This window comes from Anomaloglossus baeobatrachus, chromosome 8 (genome assembly GCF_048569485.1).
Source record: "Anomaloglossus baeobatrachus isolate aAnoBae1 chromosome 8, aAnoBae1.hap1, whole genome shotgun sequence".
Taxonomy (NCBI): Eukaryota; Metazoa; Chordata; class Amphibia; order Anura; family Aromobatidae; genus Anomaloglossus; species Anomaloglossus baeobatrachus.
Window position 1 is genome coordinate 226,583,131 of NC_134360.1, and position 22,182 is coordinate 226,605,312.

Sequence of the window (22,182 nt, forward strand, 5' to 3'; positions counted from 1 at the left end):
GGAAGACGTCTCCAAGGAAGAGCAGTGCATGCAAGACGAGCCAGTAATCACACAGAACTGTAAGACGTCTCCAAGGAGGAGCAGTGCATGCAAGACGAGCCAGGAATCTCACAGAACTGGAAGACGTCTCCAAGGAAGAGCAGTGCATTCAAGACGAGCCAGGGATCTCACAGAACTGAAAGACTTTTCCAAGGAAGAATGGATGAAAATCCCTTAAACAAGAATTGAAAGACACTTGGCTGCTACAAAAATCGTTTACAAGCTTTGATACTTGCAATAGGGGAGCTACTAGGTACTAACCAGTGCAGGATGCCCAAACTTTTTCAATGGCCCATTTTACTTTTTTGTTCATTTTAAAATGTAAAAGATGAAAATATTTTTTTGTGCCTAAAATACAAAAGAAATGCGTCACCTTTACCTTTATTCCTTTCAAAGACCATTTCACCTTCAGTTGCTTAACTGTTCACAAAAACAGTAATCTTGACCAGGGGTGCCCAAACTTTTACATGCCACTGTAGTTCTATAGGACTACACTATGAGGTTATGTATAGTTTGTGACAGGAAAAAAATCATAACATAGAACCATGTTTTATATACTTTAATGTATTAATGATCAGATACAAGCATTCTATAGGTGCCATCAAGAAAGGGACAAGTCGTGGCGCCCTCCGCCGGGCTTGTGTCATTCAGCGTTCCGGGGATTTGCCGGTTTGGTGCCAGGTTACAGTGGGAGACGCTCACAGCCATATCATGTAATGAAACAAGAGCAAAACAAAACTATAAAGATGAATTATCCAACATCAATGAAAAATAAAGATGACTGCTGTGTGTAAACTCTTCCCTCCGGGCTGTCGGGTGGCGGTGCGCTCGCCCTTTTCACCGGGATATCGTCACAGGCAGTAACGGCTCCATCTGTCAGTTACTGTCTTCGAAACTGCTGCTCCTGCAGCAAGAATGAAATCGCATTGTGCTCATGGGATCAGACACATAACCTGGTAAATGAACGGAAATAAAGTGAATGCGATGGCTTTGAGAGGTGCCACGTCCACGACACGTGAGAGCATCCATCTACCACGACAATGGATTAACCACTGAGCTGTAGACCGCAGTACACATTGCTTAAGGGCACACATGGTGATAATTTGGACCTCTTGTTTCCTGTATAAACAGGCTGCAAATTTCTCAGTTGCACCAGTCGTTTGTCAGGTGAAATGATTTTTACACTTGATACAATCTGATGCCGAGAACGAAGGTTTTTAAGCAAGCTGACAAATTATCTCACCTGACGAACGAGCGTTTTGTTTTACAGAGATGGATCCAGTCTGCGGATGACTTGGAATCATTGCACTAATTTTATTAACAAATGTGTAATGCTTCAGTTCCCCTGTGGGGGCACTGCAGGAAAAATGAGCACTTGTTTGCATGTTTTCTCAAACAGCCAGCTGTTCCCAGCAGCATTTTTTGGGGGACTCTTAGCATCGATATGTACCTTTTAGAATTAGTAGACAATCATTTATTATATACAGCAGCTGTAATATGTATTAGACGTGTCACCAATTTTCCAAGTCAATATATTTATAAAGGTGCTATTGACATGAATTTCTCCCTAGATGTCGGTAACAACTCATTCAATCCACACAAGCAAACAAATCAAACCATAGAAGTCCATAAATTTAGTGATGTGTAATAATGAGAAACAACAGAGGGAAAAAGTATTGAACACATGAAGAAACAGAGTTGAAAAAAGCCATGGAAAGTAATGACACTAGCTCAAATCTATCAGTAAGTAGAAAGCAATCCTGCCACTTAATGAGAAATAATATCAGCTGGTTCAAATTATGGCCTATAAAAAGGAGTCTCATTACAAAGATGCCACACAAGAAACATCTCATGATGGGTAAAACCAGAGAGCTGTCTCAAGACCTTCCCAACTTTCTTGCTGCAAAACAAACTGATGGCATTGGTTACAGAAGAATGTTTAAACTATGAAGATTCCAGTGAGCACTGTTGAGGCTGTTATCCGGAAGTAGAAAGAACATAATTTGACCATAAACGGGCCATGAACAGGTGCTCCCTACAAGATTTCAGGCAGAGGAGTGAAATAATTATTAGAAGAGTTGTCCAAGAGCCAAGAACCACCTGTGGAGCTACAGAAAAACCTGGAATCAGCAGGGACAATTGTTTCACAGAAAATGATAAGTAATTCACTCCCCCTCCATGGCCTGTATGCACGCTCCTGTATGCACACTCACCACACAGGACTCCATTGCTGGACAAAAAGTAGGTTCAAGGGCGTTTAAAGTTTGCGCAATAACATTTAAACAAGTCTGTGAAATACTGGAGAACATAGTCTGGTCAGATGAGACCAAAACTGAACTCTTTGGAGGCCATAATACACACCATGTTTGGAGGCCAAAAGGCAAATCACCCCAAAAACACCAGCAACAGTGCAGTGTGGAGGTGGGAACATCATGGTGTGCGGCTGTTTTTCAGCATACACCATTGCCAAACTTCATATCATTGAAGGACCAATGTACAGAGACATTCCTGATAAAAATCTGCTGCCATCTACCAGGATGATGAAGGTGAAACGAGGGAGGACATTTTACAAGACAATGATCCCAAACACACAGCCAAGGAGAGTACCAACTGGATTCAGAGAAAGACAATAAATCTGCTAGAATGACGGAGCCGATCACCGGAGCTGAATCCAATAGAAAATATCAGGAAAGAACTAAAGAGCAGAGTTCATTTGTAAGAAGTAGTAAGTGCGTAACAGAGCTCTGCAAACAAGTATCGCCATCTGCTGGCCAAAGAGTATGAGGATGACAGAACTGTATCAACAGGATGAGTGGCCGGAACTAGAACCAATACACCAGAGACGAGTGGCCAGAACCAAAGCCGAGAGACCAGAGACGAGTGGGCAGAATCAGAACCAAGTGACTAGAGAAAAGTGGCGAGAACTGAGAGATCAGAGACAAGTGGCCAGAACAAGAACTAATGGACTAGAGAAGAGTGGCCAGAACTAAAGACGAGAGACCAGAGACAAGTGGCCAGAACCAGAGTTGAGAGACCAGAGATGAGTGGCCAGAACAAGAACTGATGGACCAGAGAAAAGTGGCAAGAACCAGAACCAAGTGACTGGAGAAAAGTGGCCAGAACCAAGAGACCAGAGACAAGTGGCTGGATCCAGAACTGAGATAGCATAGACAAGTCGCCAGAAGAAGAACCAAGGAACCAGAGATGAGTGGCCAGAACCAGAGCCGAGTGACTAGAGATGAGTGGCCAGAACTAGAACCAAGGGACAAGAGACGAGTGACCAGAACAGAGACACTAGAGTTGAGTGGCCAAAACCATAACCGAGAGACCAGAGATGAGTGGCCAGAATAAGAACCAAGAGATTGGAGACGAGCAATCAGAACTATGACCAAGTGAATGGGACCAGAGGCGTAGCAGAGCCAGAGCCGTGAGACGTGACCAGACAGAAGAAGATGAGCATTCGTGTGAGCTGCGACCGGAGATGTAACACTACGGTACAGAGGGGACCAGGGTCATGCTTCAGAGAACGGAGGCGGCCAACGTAACTAGTCATCGAAGAGATTCATCGATAGGGACATGTGTCCTCACGGTGCAGCACCACTGAATTCCATTAGGACCTGGGTGACGGTTATTATTGCCAACAGAGGGACGACAATGACAGGCACGAGACTGACTGTGATGCATCACTGTATAGAATAGTTACTATATTTCTTTACCATAATAGAACAAAAGTGTGTGGCTGAAAGAATCGCTGTATTCATATTGTAAAATAATTTCCACCATTTACACTATTGTCTTATCCCTTTTTACATTGTGCCCTAGGAACCACATCCATTGGTGTTAAATAAATAAATAATTCTTGGCTCAAGTTACCGCTGTGTCTACCTTCTCTGTGCCGTTGCATCCACATACCTGTTTACACATAGAAGGTGCCAGGACCTGCAGAATGTGGAGAGTGTTTGTGTGGAAGAATGGGCCAAAATCCCACCTGAGTAATGCAGGTGACTAGTGTCTCCATACAGGAGGCATCCCGAAGCTTCATCACCTATAAAGGTGAATGTACCAAGTATAAAATAAATTTCAGTAACGTGTTCAATACTTTTTCCCTGTGTCATCTCTCATTATTACACATCACTAAATTTATGGACATCTATAGTTTGCTTTCTTTGCCTGTGTGGATTGGATGGGTTGTTACCGACATCTGTTGAGAAATTCATGTCAATAGCACCATTAGAAATATATTTACTTAGAAAACTGGTGACATGTTCAATACTTATTTTCCCCACTATATATATATATCTTAAAAACTTGACTTCCTGATGACAGATTTAAGCCGTGTACTTAAGAGGTAAGAGTCCAATCTTCCACCAGAAATAACACCTTGTACTCGTCTTAAAATAAACACTCAGATTTTCCGCGCCTTTTAATGCAGAACAACATGGTGATTATGCCATTACTGGCGCAGAGACATCTGTACTCACCATTCTTGTCTATAGGGGGGTACTGGAAACTTCTCTTCATTTCTTCTAAGGTCAGACCTCGTCCGGGGGTGGCATCTGTGCTGCAAAATACCAAGAGGAGATAACACAAAAGGCGTAAATGTTATTAGATTCACAAATACTTCTCAAAGACTTTTTCATGGCATGTTCACCTATCAGCTACACAATCTACATAATGCGCTAATTTGCTTTGTAAATTATATTACTTGTACTTATCCTGTATTATACTCCAGAGCTGCACTCACTATTCTGCTGATTTATATCTTTTCAATATTTAGAAAGCTATGGCAAAAAAAAATTGAAAAGTTAATGGGGTATGAATACTTTTTTCAGGTCACTATTTTAGCAAAATAGTTTTGGGCAGAGAGACTGTACAACTCTGAAGCACCAAAAAGCCATAAAAAAATGCAACATAGTAACACCAGCTACTCATATAATATTCGGTGCAGCTCTTTTCATGAGTTTTATGGTATGAAAATGGCTTAAAATTGCTCACCCAGACCAGGCTACATTTCAGAAAAAGAGGCCACAAACAAAAACACATTGGGCAACATTTGTCAAAACCATCTTTCTGCTCTACATCTTATGTTTTTAAGCAGCGACACTCGGTAGTGGCCCAGGTTGGATATTTCAGCTCTTTCCAGCTAAAGTTACTGAGACCGAAAGGCAACACCAGACACAACCCATGGACACCAGACACAACCCATGGACACCAGGCACAACCCATGGACACCAGGCACAACCCATGGACACCAGGCACAACCCATGGACACCAGGCACAACCCATAGACACCAGGCACAACCCATAGACACCAGGCACAACCCATGGACACCAGGCACAACCCATGCACACCAGGCACAACCCATGGACACCAGGCACAACCCATGGACACCAGGCACAACCCATGGACACCAGGCACAACCCATGGACACCAGGCACAACCCATGGACACCAAGCACAACCCATGGACACCAAGCACAACCCATGGACACCAGGCACAACCCATGGACACCAGGCACAACCCATGGACACCAGGCACAACCCATGCACACCAGGCACAACCCATGGACACCAGGCACAACCCATGGACACCAGGCACAACCCATGGACACCAGGCACAACCCATGGACACCAGGCACAACCCATGGACACCAGGCACAACCCATGGACACCAAGCACAACCCATGGACACCAAGCACAACCCATGGACACCAGGCACAACCCATGGACTCCAGGCACAACCCATGGACTCCAGGCACAACCCATGGACACCAGACACAACCCATGGACACCAGGCACAACCCATGGACTCCAGGCACAACCCATGGACTCCAGACACAACTCATGAACACCAGAGCCGCTGTTTGGGGTAACAAAGCAAAACTTTTTTTTTTTAATCACGTACAATCACATTTAACGTCAGAAATTACTTTTCTCTTTTCATTCTCCTCTTTGTACTTTTTTAATTGCTGCCCCCAACGTGGATATAAAAGTCTGGCGTAATTACCGTAACCTGCAAGGATCTGTCAGCAGAAGCAGAAATGTTTTTATTATTTGCAAATCAAAAGGAAACTAAATTATCATAAGTATCTTAAAATATCTTCAGTGATTAATTAATCAGGCTCAGGAACTTAAGTCACTTGTAATAATGAGCGCTGAAGCTAATAATAATGAACACATCATAGAAAACAGTCAAGAAAATGTCATTGGTTGTAATCAGGTTAAAAAAACCCACTCACAAATCTAAACATTCTCCATACGGGGCTTCACTTTGAACATAAATTGGGTTCTGTAGCGCTACGTTCCCCGTCTGCAATGTGTTTGTAGTTAATGTATTCACTTTTCCAGTGAGGGTATTTGTCTATTAATTGTAGTGTTAAAGCGGATCTAGTGATCCAAAACTAAGTATCTTTGTGTCTCGGTGTGATTTTGGTGCGGAGTGATCAGACGAGCTCTGGTGGGGATGGATATACACAGTGCACGGAGCGCTTCCGGGTACTGCAGCTCCGCTCCTATTCATGGCCCAGGTGATGAGACCCCCTCCAATCACTAGTTACAGAGACCCCATTTTTCTTCCCAGCCCGATCACTGTAACTAAAAATGTCCAACGCATTTTTGGATAACTGGCCCTCCCACTCTCCTTATACACATGCATGCTAGATTAGGTTGAGCGTGTGACCCACCCCAGGGCTATGGGGTACTCGGTCCCGGGCAGCACATATATGGGGATGCTTTGTCACGGGTGTGTAATGGCCGATGCCCGCTTCCGTGACCCTGGGGGTCGCTTTAAAATGTGGATATTTACAGTGGAGATCTAATAAAAGTTTATGTTGTGACGCCACTTGCGGGTTGCGGTTACGGAGATAGAACCGCCGCTGCAGTGTCTCTTGCCTCTGGGGCTGATGGTGGGTGCAGCCTAGATGTTGGGCCCTCCGCAAGTAGGGCCAGCCCCAGAGGGATGGATGATGGAGTTAGGCGCAGATAGTAAGGGGAGGCCACACAAAGGGTTGCTGTATAACTGATTTTCTTTACTCACAGTAGGTGGTAGTGGGTAACTGGTCCCTGGAGGATGGCTGGTACACCTCAGTTTCCTTTAGTCCCAGTGCCGGTGTGGTACCCTGGTGGCTTCTGTCCCTGGTGGCACCTCTCGCTAGTTGGTGGAACCCTGTGGCTTGGAGCGTCTGGGGGTCACTTACTGTCTTTCAGCACTCTCTGATCCGTACGGCGGGCAGTACGAACCCTGTAGAGTCGGTGTTCTGTTCCGGTCCCTGGCTCTATCTTTACTGCTAGTGCCCCCGGATTCTTGGGTCAGTGAGGTCCGTGAAGGTCCCCTCACTGTGCAGGTATTTGTCAGGTAGCGAAGAGTTCGCCTGACCTAGGGCCCTGTGTCCTGTCTGTGCTCTGGTTCCAGGGGTACCTGGCTGTACCCTCTCTGGCAACCACTCTTCTACGCCACCTAGGCCCCTGCTACACGTTCCTGTCTTGAGATACGTCCGTCTCCTTCAGCTGTCGCTACGGACTCTCCTACTTCTCTCCCCGCTCCCACCTGGTTGTCTTCTAGTGGACTGGACTGGCTCCACCCCTGGGTGGCCATCCATTGGGTTTTCTGTTGGAATCGGATATTAGGTCTTCTGCAGGAATTGGGTATTCGGTCTTCTGCAGAAATAGGGTATTCGGTCTTCCTCAGGAATTGGGTATTCGGTCTTCCTCAGGAATTGGGTATTCGGTCTTCCTCAGGAATTGGGTATTCGGTCTTCCTCAGGAATTGGGTATTCGGTCTTCTGCGGGAATCGGGTATTTGGTCTTCTGCGGGAATCGGGTACTTGGTCTTCTGCGGGAATCGAGTATTCGGTCTTCTGCAGGAATCGAGTATTCGGTCTTCTGCGGGAATCGTATATTTGATCTTCTGCGGGAATCGCGTATTTGATCTTCTGCAGGAATCGGGTATTCGGTCTTCTGCAGGAATCGGGTATTCGGTCTTCTGCAGGAATCGGGTTTTCGGTCTTCTGCGGGAATCGAGTATTTGATCTTCTGCGGGAATCGGGTATTCGGTCTTCTGCGGGAATCGGGTATTCGGTCTTCTGCGGGAATCGAGTATTTGATCTTCTGTGGGAATCGAGTATTTGATCTTCTGCGGGAATCGGGTATTCGGTCTTCTGCAGGAATCGGGTATTCAGTCTTTTGCGGGAATCGTATATTTGATCTTCTGCGGGAATCGCGTATTTGATCTGCGGGAATCGCGTATTTGATCTTCTGCGGGAATCGGGTATTCGGTCTTCTGCGGGAATCGGGTATTCAGTCTTCTGCGGGAATCGAGTATTTGATCTTCTGCGGGAATCGGGTATTCGGTCTTCTGCGGGAATCGAGTATTTGGTCTTCTGCGGGAATCGGGTATTCGGTCTTCTGCGGGAATCAAGTATTCGGTCTTCTGCAGGAATCGGGTATTCGGTCTTCTGCGGGAATCGAATATTCGGTCTTCTGCAGGAATCGAATATTCGGTCTTCTGCAGGAATCGAATATTCGGTCTTCCGCAGGAATCGGGTATTCGGTCTTCCGCAGGAATCGGGTATTCGGTCTTCCGCAGGAATCGGGTATTCGGCCTTCCGCAGGAATCTGGTATTCGGTTTTCTACAGGAATTGGGTATTCGGTCTTCTGCAGAAATTGGGTATTTGGTTATCTGCAGTCCATGGATATTTAGCTGTAAGCGACTCCACTGCTCACACGACTGCTCTCTTCCATGTCTGGGTGCCAATTCCTCCCTCTGTCGTTCTGGGCTTTTATAAGTAAAGGGGTAGTTCACCCATATTTTTTATTGTCTAGATCGATATTATATTGAGAAACAATGTTTCACTCAAATACCTTGTGTTGGCAATAGTGCCTGTGGGAGGCGCTATTGCAGACCGCTGTTCTCCCATCCAGTGACATCCCCGTCAAGTACTGCACACGTCACATCCGTGCAGCCGGCTTCAGTCTGAGCCCATCTGCTCCCTGCTCCTCCTCCCTCTTCCCTCACAGCACAGCGCGTCCCTTGCTTGCAGCGTTCTGCGAGGAGGCAGAAGGGAGGGGGAGCAGGAGACGTGCTGTGCTGTGAGGGAGGAGGGAGGGGGGAGCAGATGGGCTGTGACAGCAGTGAAACACCGCTCACAGCTCAGAGTCTGGAAGAATGTAGCCGGCTGCACGGATGTGACGTGTGCAGCATTTTACGGTGACGTCACTGGACGGGGAACAGCGGTCTGCAATAGCGCCTCTCACAGTCACTATTGACAACACAAGGTACTTGAGAGAAACATTGTTTCTCAATATAATATCGAACTAGACAAAAAATATGGGTGAACCACCCCTTTAACAACTGTGCCACACCTGTCACCTAACCTGGCTTCTCTTTCAAACTTTTTCCTCAAGGAAACACAGACTTAGCTGTTAAGTTGTTTTCCTGCAGACACAGTGAAATGTCAACTTAAGTGCATCTTCTGCTGTCCAGCTCCCTTACACATGTATGAGTGGAGTTGGCTGCTGTTAGGTTCCTCCTGGGAGAATTAAAGGATTGGGCATCTCTCCTCTTATCACCTGTCAGGAGAGGTAGGGGGCCACTCTACACAGACGGTGATCTGGATCTGGCCAAAATGCTGACCTGGGCCGACTTTCCTCTAATACGTATTGGAGCTTAAAGGGGTGGTCTGGTGAAAATACATTATCTACAGGGTAGGTGATAACTTATTGATTGGTGGGAATCCTCTGGGACCAGCAGCAATCGGCAGAAGGGGGCACTTTAGAATGAAGCAACTGATTGACCGCTGCTCTATCAATTCTCTATGGAAACTGCTGGAATAAGCGGAGCTCGGTCCTATAGAAAATGAATGGAGCGGCGGGCAAGAATGTGCACTGTCAGGAATAAAAGTGCCCCATTTGCTGATGGTTCGGGTCCCCATGGCCGGAGAACTAACGATTTACAAGTTATCACCTCTTCCATGGATAGGTGATCGTGTCTTTTAACCGGACACCCTCCTTTTAAGATTCGTATGCCCAGTGGCGTAACTTCAATACCATGGGGCCCGATGCAAAATCTCCAGCAGGGTCCCCAAAAATCATTGGCCATTAAGGCTGTGTTCACATGTCCTGGAATGATCCATTTGTAATGGATTCAACTGAGGTCTAATAATGGATCTATTACCGGATTTTCCAAAAAGATCACTTTTTTAAACCGATACGTTAATGGATACATCATCAATGCATCCGTTTTTGCATTTTCCAAACAGATGCAAAAACGGAAATAATTACAGGAGATATGAACATAGCCTAACAGTATTGGTCTTTTTATATGGGTCAAAGGGACTTTTTGGGCCCCACAGGATAAGTGCGATTGTATCCCCTGCACCCCCTGTATAAGCCGTGCAGACTCTCCGTTTTCTGTGCACTCCCCGGTTTCACTCATCTTTCCTGGAAATTAATGTAACAAGGAGCCTGTTATTGTCCAGTATCGATTGTATATGTTGCATTTCCACGTAGCGCCTGTTTAGCTATGCAGCAGCGCCCGGACACGTGTAGCCTTTGTCCCTCTCCTATAAATATTTGATGGGCTGCTCCGCTATCAGGTTCCTCGCAGACTCCTTACGGCCGGAGGGAGGGCGGCCTCGCCGTGCACAAGTGTCGCTCTCGTCTTCTAGACGGTTTATCTGCTTTTTCCAGGTAAGACGAACCTTAATCTTGATTCTTCCTTCCCCTCTCAAATAGCAGAACTTCAGTCGGGAATATAAAGTTAGGGGGGAGCATCCACACGTCGTGTCCCGCAGGCTGCTCGCTCCGGTCTGGTCCTATCCGTACAGATCAGTCAGTGATCGGCCATTCTTAGGAAAACAATGTAATTCTCCGGCACATGGAAGGTGAGTGCTGCTCTCTTGGATGGAGATATTTACATTTAAAAGGGGGATTCTTGTTATTTTTGCATATGGAAAATTCTGAAACTTTAAAATAACTTGTACTCGGATATATCAGCGCTTTCCAAATGACTGATAGCAGCCAGTGATGTGTATACGTCCAGCTGCTGACAATCTGTATACATCTACCGTATCTCACAGCTGTGGGTTTGTTACAATTCTTTGCAGTCTTCCATTTATTCTGTCTTAGGCTACGTTCACACATCAGTTTTTTGGCATCAGGCACAATCCAGCGTATGCCTGATGCAACTGATCCGACACAGAATATGCAAAAACGGATGCGCCTGATCCTTTTTTTTTGATGGATCCGGTATACCTGATCAGTCAAAAAATGGATCCAGCGCATCCAGTTTTTTGCATCCGTTTCATCCATTTTTTTTTGCTGGATCCGTTTTTTTTCAAAAAATTGGAGCATACTCAGTTTAAAAAAAGCCACATCAGTCTTTTGCCGCATCGCGGCGGATCCGGCGTCCATAGGCTTCCATTGTAAATCACGCCGTATCGCGCCGTATCCGAGATCAGAGATATCAGAGACAAAAAACGTTCAATGAGATGTTCCATCCAGTCGACGCATTGAGTAATTATGCCGGATCCGTCAAAAGCTGGATGCAACGTAAGGCCATCAGGCACAATCTGGCGCTAATACAAATCAATGGGGATAAAACGGATCCGGCGCCGTTTTTTTCCGGATTGTGCCTGATGGAAAAAAACTGATGTGTGAACGTAGCCTTATAAAGACATTTTATACAATCTGATACATTGTAGCGAAGCAGCAGAAAAGGAGACAGATTTCGTCTGTTCACATCTATGTTTTTCATTGTGACAAATACGCATTATCTTCCTGCGATTTTCCAAAATTGTGGCAACAATGTTACAGTTCTGCCAGCAGCAAAAAAAAAAAGCACAATAACCAAATATATACTGTAGAGGGAAACAGAAAGGTTCTCAGTCCCTGCTGAGGTGTCGAGTCGTAAGCGAGAGGCCAGAAAATATAACCCTGCACCCCGACCACTGGGGAACAGCGGATGAGATCGTACATGAGTCGGGCGTACAGGGAGATGGACGCGAATTCTTACCAACTCAATACCGAGGGTCCCCAGCACAGCCCCCTGTATGCCAGTTATATACAATAATACCTTGGGAAAGCAGTGACCATCGTAAGAAACGAGTAATAAATGGCAGAAGAACTGGTGCCAAAATGTGGCTTTTCTAGGTTGGAAAGGTTTATGAGGATGAGCAGCATAATGGGGTCTTTAGGGATCTGCAGGATAACGAGGTCTATAGGGACCAGCAGGATAATAGGGTCTATATGAACTCGCAGGATAATGGGGTCTATAGGGACCAGCAGGATAATGGGGTCTATGGGATCCTGCAGGATAATGGAGTCTACAGGGACCAGCAGGATAAAGGGGTCTATAGGGTTAAGCAGGATAAAGGGGTCTATAGCAAACAACAGGATAATGGGGTCTATAGGGTCAAACAGCATAAATGGGTCTATAACGACCAACAGGATAATGGGGATTTAGGTAACAGCAGGATAATGAGGTCTATGAAGTCCTGCAGGATAATGGTGTTTATAGCAACCAGCAGGATAAAGAGGTCTATAAGGACCAGCAGGATAAAGGGGTCTATGGGGATCAGCAGGATAAAGAGGTCTATAAGGACCAGCAGGATAAAGAGGTCTATAAGGACCAGCAGGATAAAGAGGTCTATAAGGACCAGCAGGATAAAGAGGTCTATAAGGACCAGCAGGATAAAGGGGTCTATGAGGATCAGCAGGATAATAGGGTCAATAGCGACCAGCAGGATAATGAGGTCTATAAGGACCAGCAGGATAATGGGGTCTATGGGGATCAGCAGGATAATGGGGTCTATAGGGGTCATCAGGATAATGCGATCTATAGCAACCAGTAGGATAATGGGGTCTATAGTGACCAGTAGGATAATGAGGTTTATAAGGACCAGCAGGATAATGGAGTCTATGGTTGGGTTGAGCAATTGCACATTCTCTCAATTTTAGATGGGTCTCGTCACTCTTTGCCATCCTCAGGATTCGGAGCCCCATCCTTGGGGTCTGAGGAGTGGGATAGGGGCAACTCCTTCCAATCTTTAAATTGAATGTAGAATTCTGGAGCTCGTCCGGTTGGTTTTACTGTGCAGCGTTTGCCAGCGGTGTCTCCTCATACTTGCCTTGGGGCTGGTGCTCCTTTTTTGGTTGGAGGGGTTAACACTTTAGGGTCCAGCTGGTGTTCAGCAAAGACCTGGCACGGGCACGCTGGCTGCCTGTACTGCTGGTTATACACTGTATCCCCCCAATTACTGAGGAGCGATGCCATTGTTTGCGTTCTGCTAGGAATTAGCATTTTCACATTTACAGTTCCGCTATGTTAATGCCGATCGCTCCTCCGGGGACACTTTTGCTTCACAGCTCTTGATACTTTTGCAAACGAAATGTTTCCACAACGTCAAAAGAAAGAAAAAAGAAAGTGCCATAAATGAGAGTTGTTGTTTTTGGGGATGTGAGGGACGGCGTCTCCTTCTGGACGCTCCAGCAGACCACGCTCCAGCAGACCACGCTCCAGGAGACCACGCTGCAGGAGACCACGCTTGGATCTTTTTGTTTGGACAGATACCGAGGGCTACTGACTTTAAGTGCTCCATAAAGCTGTTGTGAATATTGCGTTTCTCGCGGCAGCCTTTCCTGATAATGCAGACATTAACCTTGCGGAGCTCCGGTATATAGCGGCATTAGTCATGGTTTTACCGTCCTAATGCTCATTGCAGATTTTAATAAAAAAGACGGAATAATCAACATAAGTTTTCAGAATGTAACAGCACAATAGCGATTCAGCACAGACCCGCGGCATATTACTGGCCGGAGAGGACTGCAAGACGCCATTACTGTTCATGGTCTGTTCTGGGAGGCTAGCCTGCAGAGCATTACCCCCAAGACCGGGCAGGTAGCTCATCTCCACTCTACGTCTCCCAATGATGCACCATTAACACGATCTCTCTTCTTACATTTATATAAATTACTCACAAAAAGTTTGGGATATTTGGCGTTAGGATGACATTTCTGGATGATCCTAAAATGCCCTCTAACCTTAATGTGACCTTCTCTCCACTTTTGGATGCTCATGTCCAACTGTTTAATGTTTTAGGACTTTTTGCACAATTTTCTCTTCTCTAACAAGGAGCCTAATGGCAAAATTCACAACAGGTGTTTGATGCATGAATCACCCAATAAATTTTGATGTTCCATTACAATTGGTATTAAACCGTCCTCCTCATCGGACTGTTCACATTTTGACATCATGAGACCAAGACGATACCTAACAACTGATCAGCAGCACCGCGCCATTTGTGAGGCTTCAGGCAGGAGGTTCTCAGATGGAAGTGGCCTTTGAGCTTAGAGCGTCAGCGAGTGTCACCAGCAGGTTGTACAGAGACACAGAGAGACTGGAAAAGTCACAGAAAGGCAGAGAAGTGGCCACTGAGCATAGAGTGTCACCAGCAGGTTGTACACAGACACAGGGAGACTGGGAGAGTCACAGAAAGGCAGAGAAGTGGACGTCCTCTGCCCACATCCCACACTGATGACGGCTTCATTGTGAACAATGTTCTGCGGAACCAGATGATGAATGTCACACAACTCCAGGCACATTTAAGGGAAGTGAGAGGCACCAAGTGCACTAACCACGCCCCAGTGCACTAACCACGCCCCAGTATACTAACACGCCCTAGCATACTAACACACCCCAGTGCACTAACCACGCCCCAGTGCACTAACCATGCCCCAGTATACTAACACGCCCTAGCATACTAACACACCCCAGTGCACTAACATGTCCCAGTATGCTAATACACGCCAGTATACTTATACGCCCCAGTGCGCTAATACACCCCAGTATACTAACAGACCCCAGTGCATTTCCAGCTTGATTTCTCACCACTGCCATATCAGATCTCTACAAAATAGGTGTCATTTTATCGGGGAAGAGGAGATTACTCGGTATCATTACATCCATATATGATAAAGTACTGACAAGTATGTGATAAATATGTGAAGTGGAGAGCACTTGTGCCGGGCGCCGTGGCACTCTTCAGCATTCTGGCACGATCACAGTCCGTTGTGATAAACAATCATTTATTTCAATAATCATTGGGTAAATGTTGATAAATTCCAGCGTCGGTTTTCGGAATGTCTCTATCCCTCTTCTGGGCATGTCGGCCTGGCTGGATACCATGGGCGGCTGATAATAATCTACAGCACAATCTGCCACTGACATGCCACTTTGCCAGAATCCAAAATGACACATCTGCCAGTTGGGAAATTGCTTGATGTTATAATAAAATTATACAAAGTATCTCCGTGCTCGGCGGCTGAGACGGCACATTAATATTTACAGCGGGATGCGAAGCCATAATCCCCGGGAATAGAAATAATGGCGGAGAAATGATAAAACAATGCACTGCTGCCGAGCGATGCTGAATGCAGGAGGAACATGGAGGTTATAGGAACCAGTCCGGCCCATCCTACCGCGGAGACGAGCGGTGCGGCCGTCCTACTGCGGAGACGAGCGGTGCGGCTACCCCACTGCGGAGACGAGCGGTGCGGCCGTCCTACTGTGAAGACGAGCGGTGCGGCTGTCCTACTGCGGAGACGAGCGGTGCGGCTGTCCTACTGCGGAGACGAGCGGTGCGGCTGTCCTACTGCGGAGACTAGCGGTGCGGCTACCCCACTGCGGAGACGAGCGGGGCGGCTGTCCTACTGCGGAGACGAGCGGTGCGGCCGTCCTACTGCGGAGACGAGCGGTGCGGCTACCCCACTGCGGAGACGAGCGGTGCGGCCGTCCTACTGTGAAGACGAGCGGTGCGGCTGTCCTACTGCGGAGACGAGCGGTGCGGCTGTCCTACTGCGGAGACGAGCGGTGCGGCTGTCCTACTGCGGAGACTAGCGGGGCGGCTGTCCTACTGCAGAGACTAGCGGGGCGGCTGTCCTACTGCGGAGAGGAGCGGTGCGGCCGTCCTACTGCGGAGAGGAGCGGTGCGGCCGTCCTACTGCGGAGAGGAGAGGTGCGGCCGTCCTACTGCGGAGAGGAGCGGTGCGGCCGTCCTACTGCGGAGAGGAGAGGTGCGGCCGTCCTACTGCGGAGAGGAGAGGTGCGGCCGTCCTACTGCGGAGAGGAGAGGTGCGGCCGTCCTACTGCGGAGACGAGCGGTGCGGCCGTCCTACTGCGTAGAGGAGCGGTGCGGCCGTCCTACTGCGGAGACGAGCGGTGCAGCTGTCCTACCACTTTAATTACTTGTATCATATATTCCAAAAGTCTTAGTTTTATTGGTTTCCGTACATTTCCGGACACATCTCTTGGTCATTATTGATGTTTTCGTGCGCTGAATATACAGCACAGATTTTTCTTTGTCCGGCAGAGTAATGCCTTTGTTGCCTTCGCTCTATAAAATAAAATAAGTCTAATGGTCTCAGTTTATGAAGTAATCAACCCGGCGATGTATATTATTAAGTGGCTGAGGTGCGCGGCGCAGTTATCTCTCCTGCTCAGGCTCATACATTGCTCGCTGTGTAGCCGCTCTCCTCCTGCTCCACAAGATTAAAGATTCATTAATTTCCACTGACTAAATGTAAATCACTCCAACCTGGTGGGGAAGAGCAAAATGAAGCAGAGGAAGAAACCCCCGAGTGCTCAGAGCGTGCCGGAGCCGCCTCTGCACCGCCATTATCACCCCCCGAGTGCTCAGAGCTGACAAAGCCACCTCTGCACCGCCATTATCACCCCCCGAGTGCTCAGAGCGTGCCAGAGCTGCCTCTGCACCACTATTATCACCCCCCGAGTGCTCAAAGCGTGCCGGAGCCGCCTCTACACCGTTATGATCACCCCCAACTGCTCAAAACGTGCCAGAAGCTGCCTCTGCACCGCCAAAATCGTCCCCCGAGTGCTCAGAGCATGCTGAAGCCGTGTCTGCACTGCTATTATCACCCCCGAGTGCTCAGAGCATGACTGAGCCGCCTCTGCACCGCCATTATTACCCCCGAGTGCTCAGAACGAGCCGGAGCCGTCTCCACACCGCCATTATCACCCCCCGAGTGTTCAGAGCGTGCCGGAGCCGTCTCCACACCGCCATTATCACCCCCCGAGTGTTCAGAACGAGCCGGAGCCGTCTCCACACCGCCATTATCACCCCCCGAGTGTTCAGAGCGTGCCGGAGCTGCCTCTGCACCGCCATTATCACCCCCTTAAGTGCTCAGAGTATGCTGGAGCCGCCTCCGCACCACCATTATCACCCCCCGAGTGCTCAGAGCGTGCCGGAGCCGCCTCTGCACCGCCATTATTATGCCCCGAGTGCTCAGAGCGTGCCGATGCCGCCTCTGCACCGCCATTATCACCCCACGAGTGCTCAGAGCGTGCCGGAGCCGCCTCTGCACCGCAATTATCACCCCCCTAGTGATCAGAGCGTGCGAGAGCCGCCTCCGCACCGCTATTACCACTCATTACTCAGGAATTTACCAAAATACCGGATAGGTTGGGGTCCACTCTATAAATGAAGTTGGTCCCCTCCAGGCACTAATTCAGGAGGGAGAACAAACAGCAGAAAAGCAAATCTGAACCCATAAAAGGTCAATATTAGCAAAAAATTTACCGACCTGTTAACATTTTTTATTTATTTTCCTCCCATTCTTCTAAGAGCCATAAATTATTTCTTCCACAGAAATCACCACACGAGGGCTTATTTTTTTTTGCAGGCCGAGTTTTAGTTTTGTATGATGACATTCATTTTACCATAAAATGGATCGGAAAATTGGATAAAACAATTCCAAGTGAAGTGAGATAGTGAAAAACCTGGCAATTCCGCCATCGTTTTTTGAGTTTTGTTTTAACGCCATTGAGTATATAATAGAAATGACCTGGGATCAGGATTATCCAGTCAGTACAATAATGGAAATACCAAACTTACCGTATGTAATATTATTTAAGTGGTGAAAATAAATTTAAAAATTATTGAAAAAATAAAAACATTTTTCTGATGAAGACCCTTCAGGCTGTTTGGGACATCAGGAGAAAGGATTGTCCAGAGAAGAAAAGCCTCCTGAGACCACTCATTTGTTGGGGCGTCTCATCCATAGAGGAGCTCACTCACAATATGTGAGGGCTTCTCATCCATGGAGGAGGTCACTCACAATATGTGGGGGCTTGTCATCCATGGAGGGGTCATTCACAATGTGTGGGGGCTTCTCATCCATAGAGGAGCTCACTCACAATATGTGAGGGCTTCTCATTCATGGAGGGGCTCACTCACAATATGTGAGGGCTTCTCATCCATGGAGGAGGTCACTCACAATATGTGAGGGCTTCTCATCCATGGAGGAGGTCACTCACAATATGTGAGGGCTTCTCATTCATTGGAGGGGCTCACTCACAATGTGTGGGGGCTTTTCATCCATGGAGGGGCTCACTCACAATATGTGAGGGCTTCTCATCCATAGAGGAGCTCACTCACAATATGTGAGGGCTTGTCATTCATTGGAGGGGCTCAGTCACAATATGTGAGGGCTTCTCATTCATTGGAGGGGCTCAGTCACAATATGTGAGGGCTTCTCATTCATTGGAGGGGCTCAGTCACAATATGTGAGGGTTTCTCATTCATGGAGAAGCTCACTCACAATGTGTGGGGGCTTCTCATCCATGGAGGGGTCATTCACAATGTGTGGGGGCTTCTCATCCATGGAGGGGTCATTCACAATATATGGGGGCTTCTTATCCTTGGAGGGGGTCACTCACAATATGTGGAGGCTTCTGATCCATGTAGAGGTCACTCACAATGTGTGGGGGCTTCTCATCCATGGAGGGGTCATTCACAATGTGTGGGGGCTTCTCATCCATAGAGGAGCTCACTCACAATATGTGAGGGCTTCTCATTCATGGAGGGGCTCACTCACAATATATGGGGGCTTCTTATCCATGGAGGGGGTTACTCACAATATGTGGAGGCTTCTGATCCATGTAGAGGTCACTCACAATGTGTGGGGGCTTCTCATCCATGGAGGGGGTCACTCACAATATGTGGGGGCTTCACATCCATGGAGGGGCTCACTCACAATGTGTGGAGGCTTCTCATCCATGGAGGGGGTCACTCACAATGTGTGGGGGCTTCTCATCCATGGAGGGGGTCACTCACAATGTGTGGAGGCTTCTCATCCATGGAGGGGGTCACTCACAATGTGTGGAGGCTTCTCATCCATGGAGGGGGTCACCCACAATGTGTGGAGGCTTCTCATCCATGGAGGGGGTCACTCACAATGTGTGGAGGCTTCTCATCCATGGAGGGGGTCACTCACAATGTGTGGGGGGTTCTCATCCATGGAGGGGGTCACTCACAATTATATGTAAGACCACAGCCATGAATAATGAATGGGATCTAAACCTCCTCCAAGAACAACTTGTCCCATCATCCAGGACAATGTGGTGATGATGCTTTCTCCCTATGATTGAGACCAGGTCACAAGGCAAAAGTGAAAACTAAGTGGCTCAAAGAACAAAACATTCACATTTTGAGTCCTGGGCCAGGAAACTCCTCAGGTCTCAATCCCATTGAGAACCTGTGGTCAATAACCAAAATGCGAAATATCTCCAAATTTGTGATAATTTCCAAGCCCCGATGAGACCAGAACAGGTCATCAGTCAGGATCAGGAGCCGATATCCAGCTGCCGGGTGAAGGGAAGAGTCTGGAGAAACCAGGGTCAGCGCTGGAATATTCAGTCTGTACAGAAGATTGGTCAATAAAATGTAACAACTTACGGAATGTTTAGAATTATGCGTCAGTAACCATAGAAATGTAGGATGAAAAGAAGGAAAAACACTGAAGTTTGGCCGTGATGACTTTACATCCCATAATTAATGCCTTGATGGTGACGTTTCCACATTAGGAGTATTTGAGAAAACAGAGCAGAGTCCTGAAGTGCAAAACAGCTCACATCATTAAAGGGTTAAAAGGAATAAGACTTCCAAATCCAGACACAAATAAATGAAATCATAAAAAAAAAATGGAAGACCCCCTTTACCGCAAAAGTGACATTTCTCAGGAAACTTTAATAAGTTGGATAATTTGAAATAATACGAGACAAATTTATAGAGATTGTTTATGTGTAATGGGAAGAAGCGGAATCATTCTGCCTCATTTTCTGCCTAATTTTCTGTGTAATGAAAATTTCATATCCTTTCAAATAGATGTAATATTTCCATTGTAAGGGACGAGACGTGCTCTCAGGAATGAAAGAAGAAGGCCGGGAAACGAGACGATTGGGAGTGTGAAAACGCTGCTATTTTTTTCAGCTGAATTTTTTTCTGATGTGTTGCACCTGTAGCACCCACGGGTCAAGGGGTTAACTTTACTCGTCGCCAGGCCGGGGATGTCAGGTCAGGGGGATGTCACGGGTGGGCTACCCGGCTTCCTGACTCCGAGGTGTACAATAAAGAAGGGGGGATGATAATGGTGGAGGTTGGTTTCGTGATGCCACCTGCGGTATGCGGCCAGGGATTAGCCGCCGCTGCTGTCGCTGTCCTCCGGGGCGGATGGTAATAGCAGCTAAGGTGTTTCTGCTCCCCACAGGTGGAACGGGCCCCTGGGAGGATGATGAGGGGAGTTGCGATGGCGGGCGCCAAAGTGCGGGGCGCCGGCAAGGACAGGCGGACACAGTCTCTGCGGGTTAATGGTGTCTTTACTTACAGTCCTGGTCTTACCCAGAAGATGACGGTCACTGCCGCAATTGTCCCCAGCCAATCCCGAGCAATTCGAGGTCACCACCAGTGTTCTCACTGTGAGTCCTTTCTGGTTGAGGTCCATCTAATTCCGGTGTAGGTGGAATGTGGAATGGGCTACGGGTGTTTACTGCACTCACCACAGACACTGCCATCCCGTGTAGGTGTAGAGAACCCGGGCCGAGCAACCTGCTCCAAGCCGCGAGTCCTATGGCGCTCCCAGAAGTGTGAGGTAAAAGAAGATTGGACCGAGGTCCCAGTGTGTGTCTCACCCAAAGCTGTTCCGGGTGTTAACTGACCAAGTGTGAAGATGCTCCTTCCCTTTTCCCCAAGTGGTGCCCGCCCACCAGGTGGTTGTCCCAGTGACCGGGAAAGTCCCATGCTTCGTGATGGCCACCCCCCCTATCTACCCCAGGCCATCCACCCGATGGGAAAGCACCTAACCATGTTTGGTGTGTGAATGTAGGAAACACCAGCGATTAACCTCTCCTTACCCGGGATGAGTACTGTACCTTAAAAGAGATGAAGTACCCTGTGGCGACTGAAGCCTCAGGGGCACCACACACCGAATATGGAATCTACATTTTGTTGCATTTATTTGATGCAGCTGCTTATTTTCTATTAGTTTCTTTTTGGCTATTTTCACAGAGGTGTACAAAAAGTTTTCAACCAAAAACGTTTCCAAGAAATGCTCCTATTTTTAGGAAGGTTTTTTTTAATTGAAGTATTTTTTTTTGTGTAGCCTTGTTTATTAGGGCTGCTTTACACGCTGCGACATCGCTAGCATTTGCTGGCGATGTCGAGCGCGATAGCACCCGACCCCGTCGTACGGCCGATATGTGGTGATCGCTGCCGTAGCGAACATTATCGCTACGGCAGCGTCACACGCACTTACCTGCTCTGCGACGTCGCTGTGACCGGCGAACCGCCTCCTTTCTGAGTGGGCGGTTCGTTCAGCGCCACAGCGACGTCATAGCAGCGTCACTGAACTGCCGCCCAATAGAAGCGGAGGGGCGGAGATGAGCGGGACGTAACATCCCGCCCACCTCCTTCCTTCCTCATTGCCGGCGGCCGCAGGTAAGGTGAGGTTCCTCGTTCCTGTGGTGTCACACGTAGCTATGTGTGCCGCCGCAGGAACGACGAACTACATTGTTACCTGCAGCAGCAACGATCATCGAGATTAGGGGGGCATGTCACCGATTATCAATTTTGAACATTTTTGCGATGATTCAAAATCGCTCATAGGTGTCACACGCAACGACATCGCTAACGCGGCCGGATGTGCGTCACAAATTCCGTGACCAGAACGACATCGCAGTGTGTAAAGCCACTCTTAGGCAGCGCCTGGTTTGGAGCAGTTTCTATAAGGATTCTCATTAAAGAAGTAACATACTTTGCTTTTCCCCAGAAGATGTTTTCAAAAATTTTTAAGTG

The 22,182-nt window shown here is 47.6% G+C and overlaps 1 protein-coding gene across 3 annotated transcripts in view; it reads right to left on the reverse strand.

Moving 5' to 3' along the window:
- Nucleotides 1-589: 589 nt before the first annotated feature.
- The window catches only part of TNNI3K (TNNI3 interacting kinase), a 215,997-nt gene continuing 194,404 nt past the window's right edge, over nt 590-22,182 (reverse strand). For 2 of the 3 annotated variants that reach the window (XM_075320308.1, XM_075320305.1), the window contains 2 exons: nt 4,521-4,600; nt 590-992 (listed from right to left, as the gene is read on the reverse strand). In XM_075320308.1, coding sequence (XP_075176423.1) covers nt 916-992; nt 4,521-4,600 — 157 coding nt within the window. In that variant the 3' untranslated portion in view covers nt 590-915. The remainder of the gene's footprint in view (nt 993-4,520; nt 4,601-22,182) is intronic. The other variant, XM_075320306.1, reaches the window with a different exon arrangement.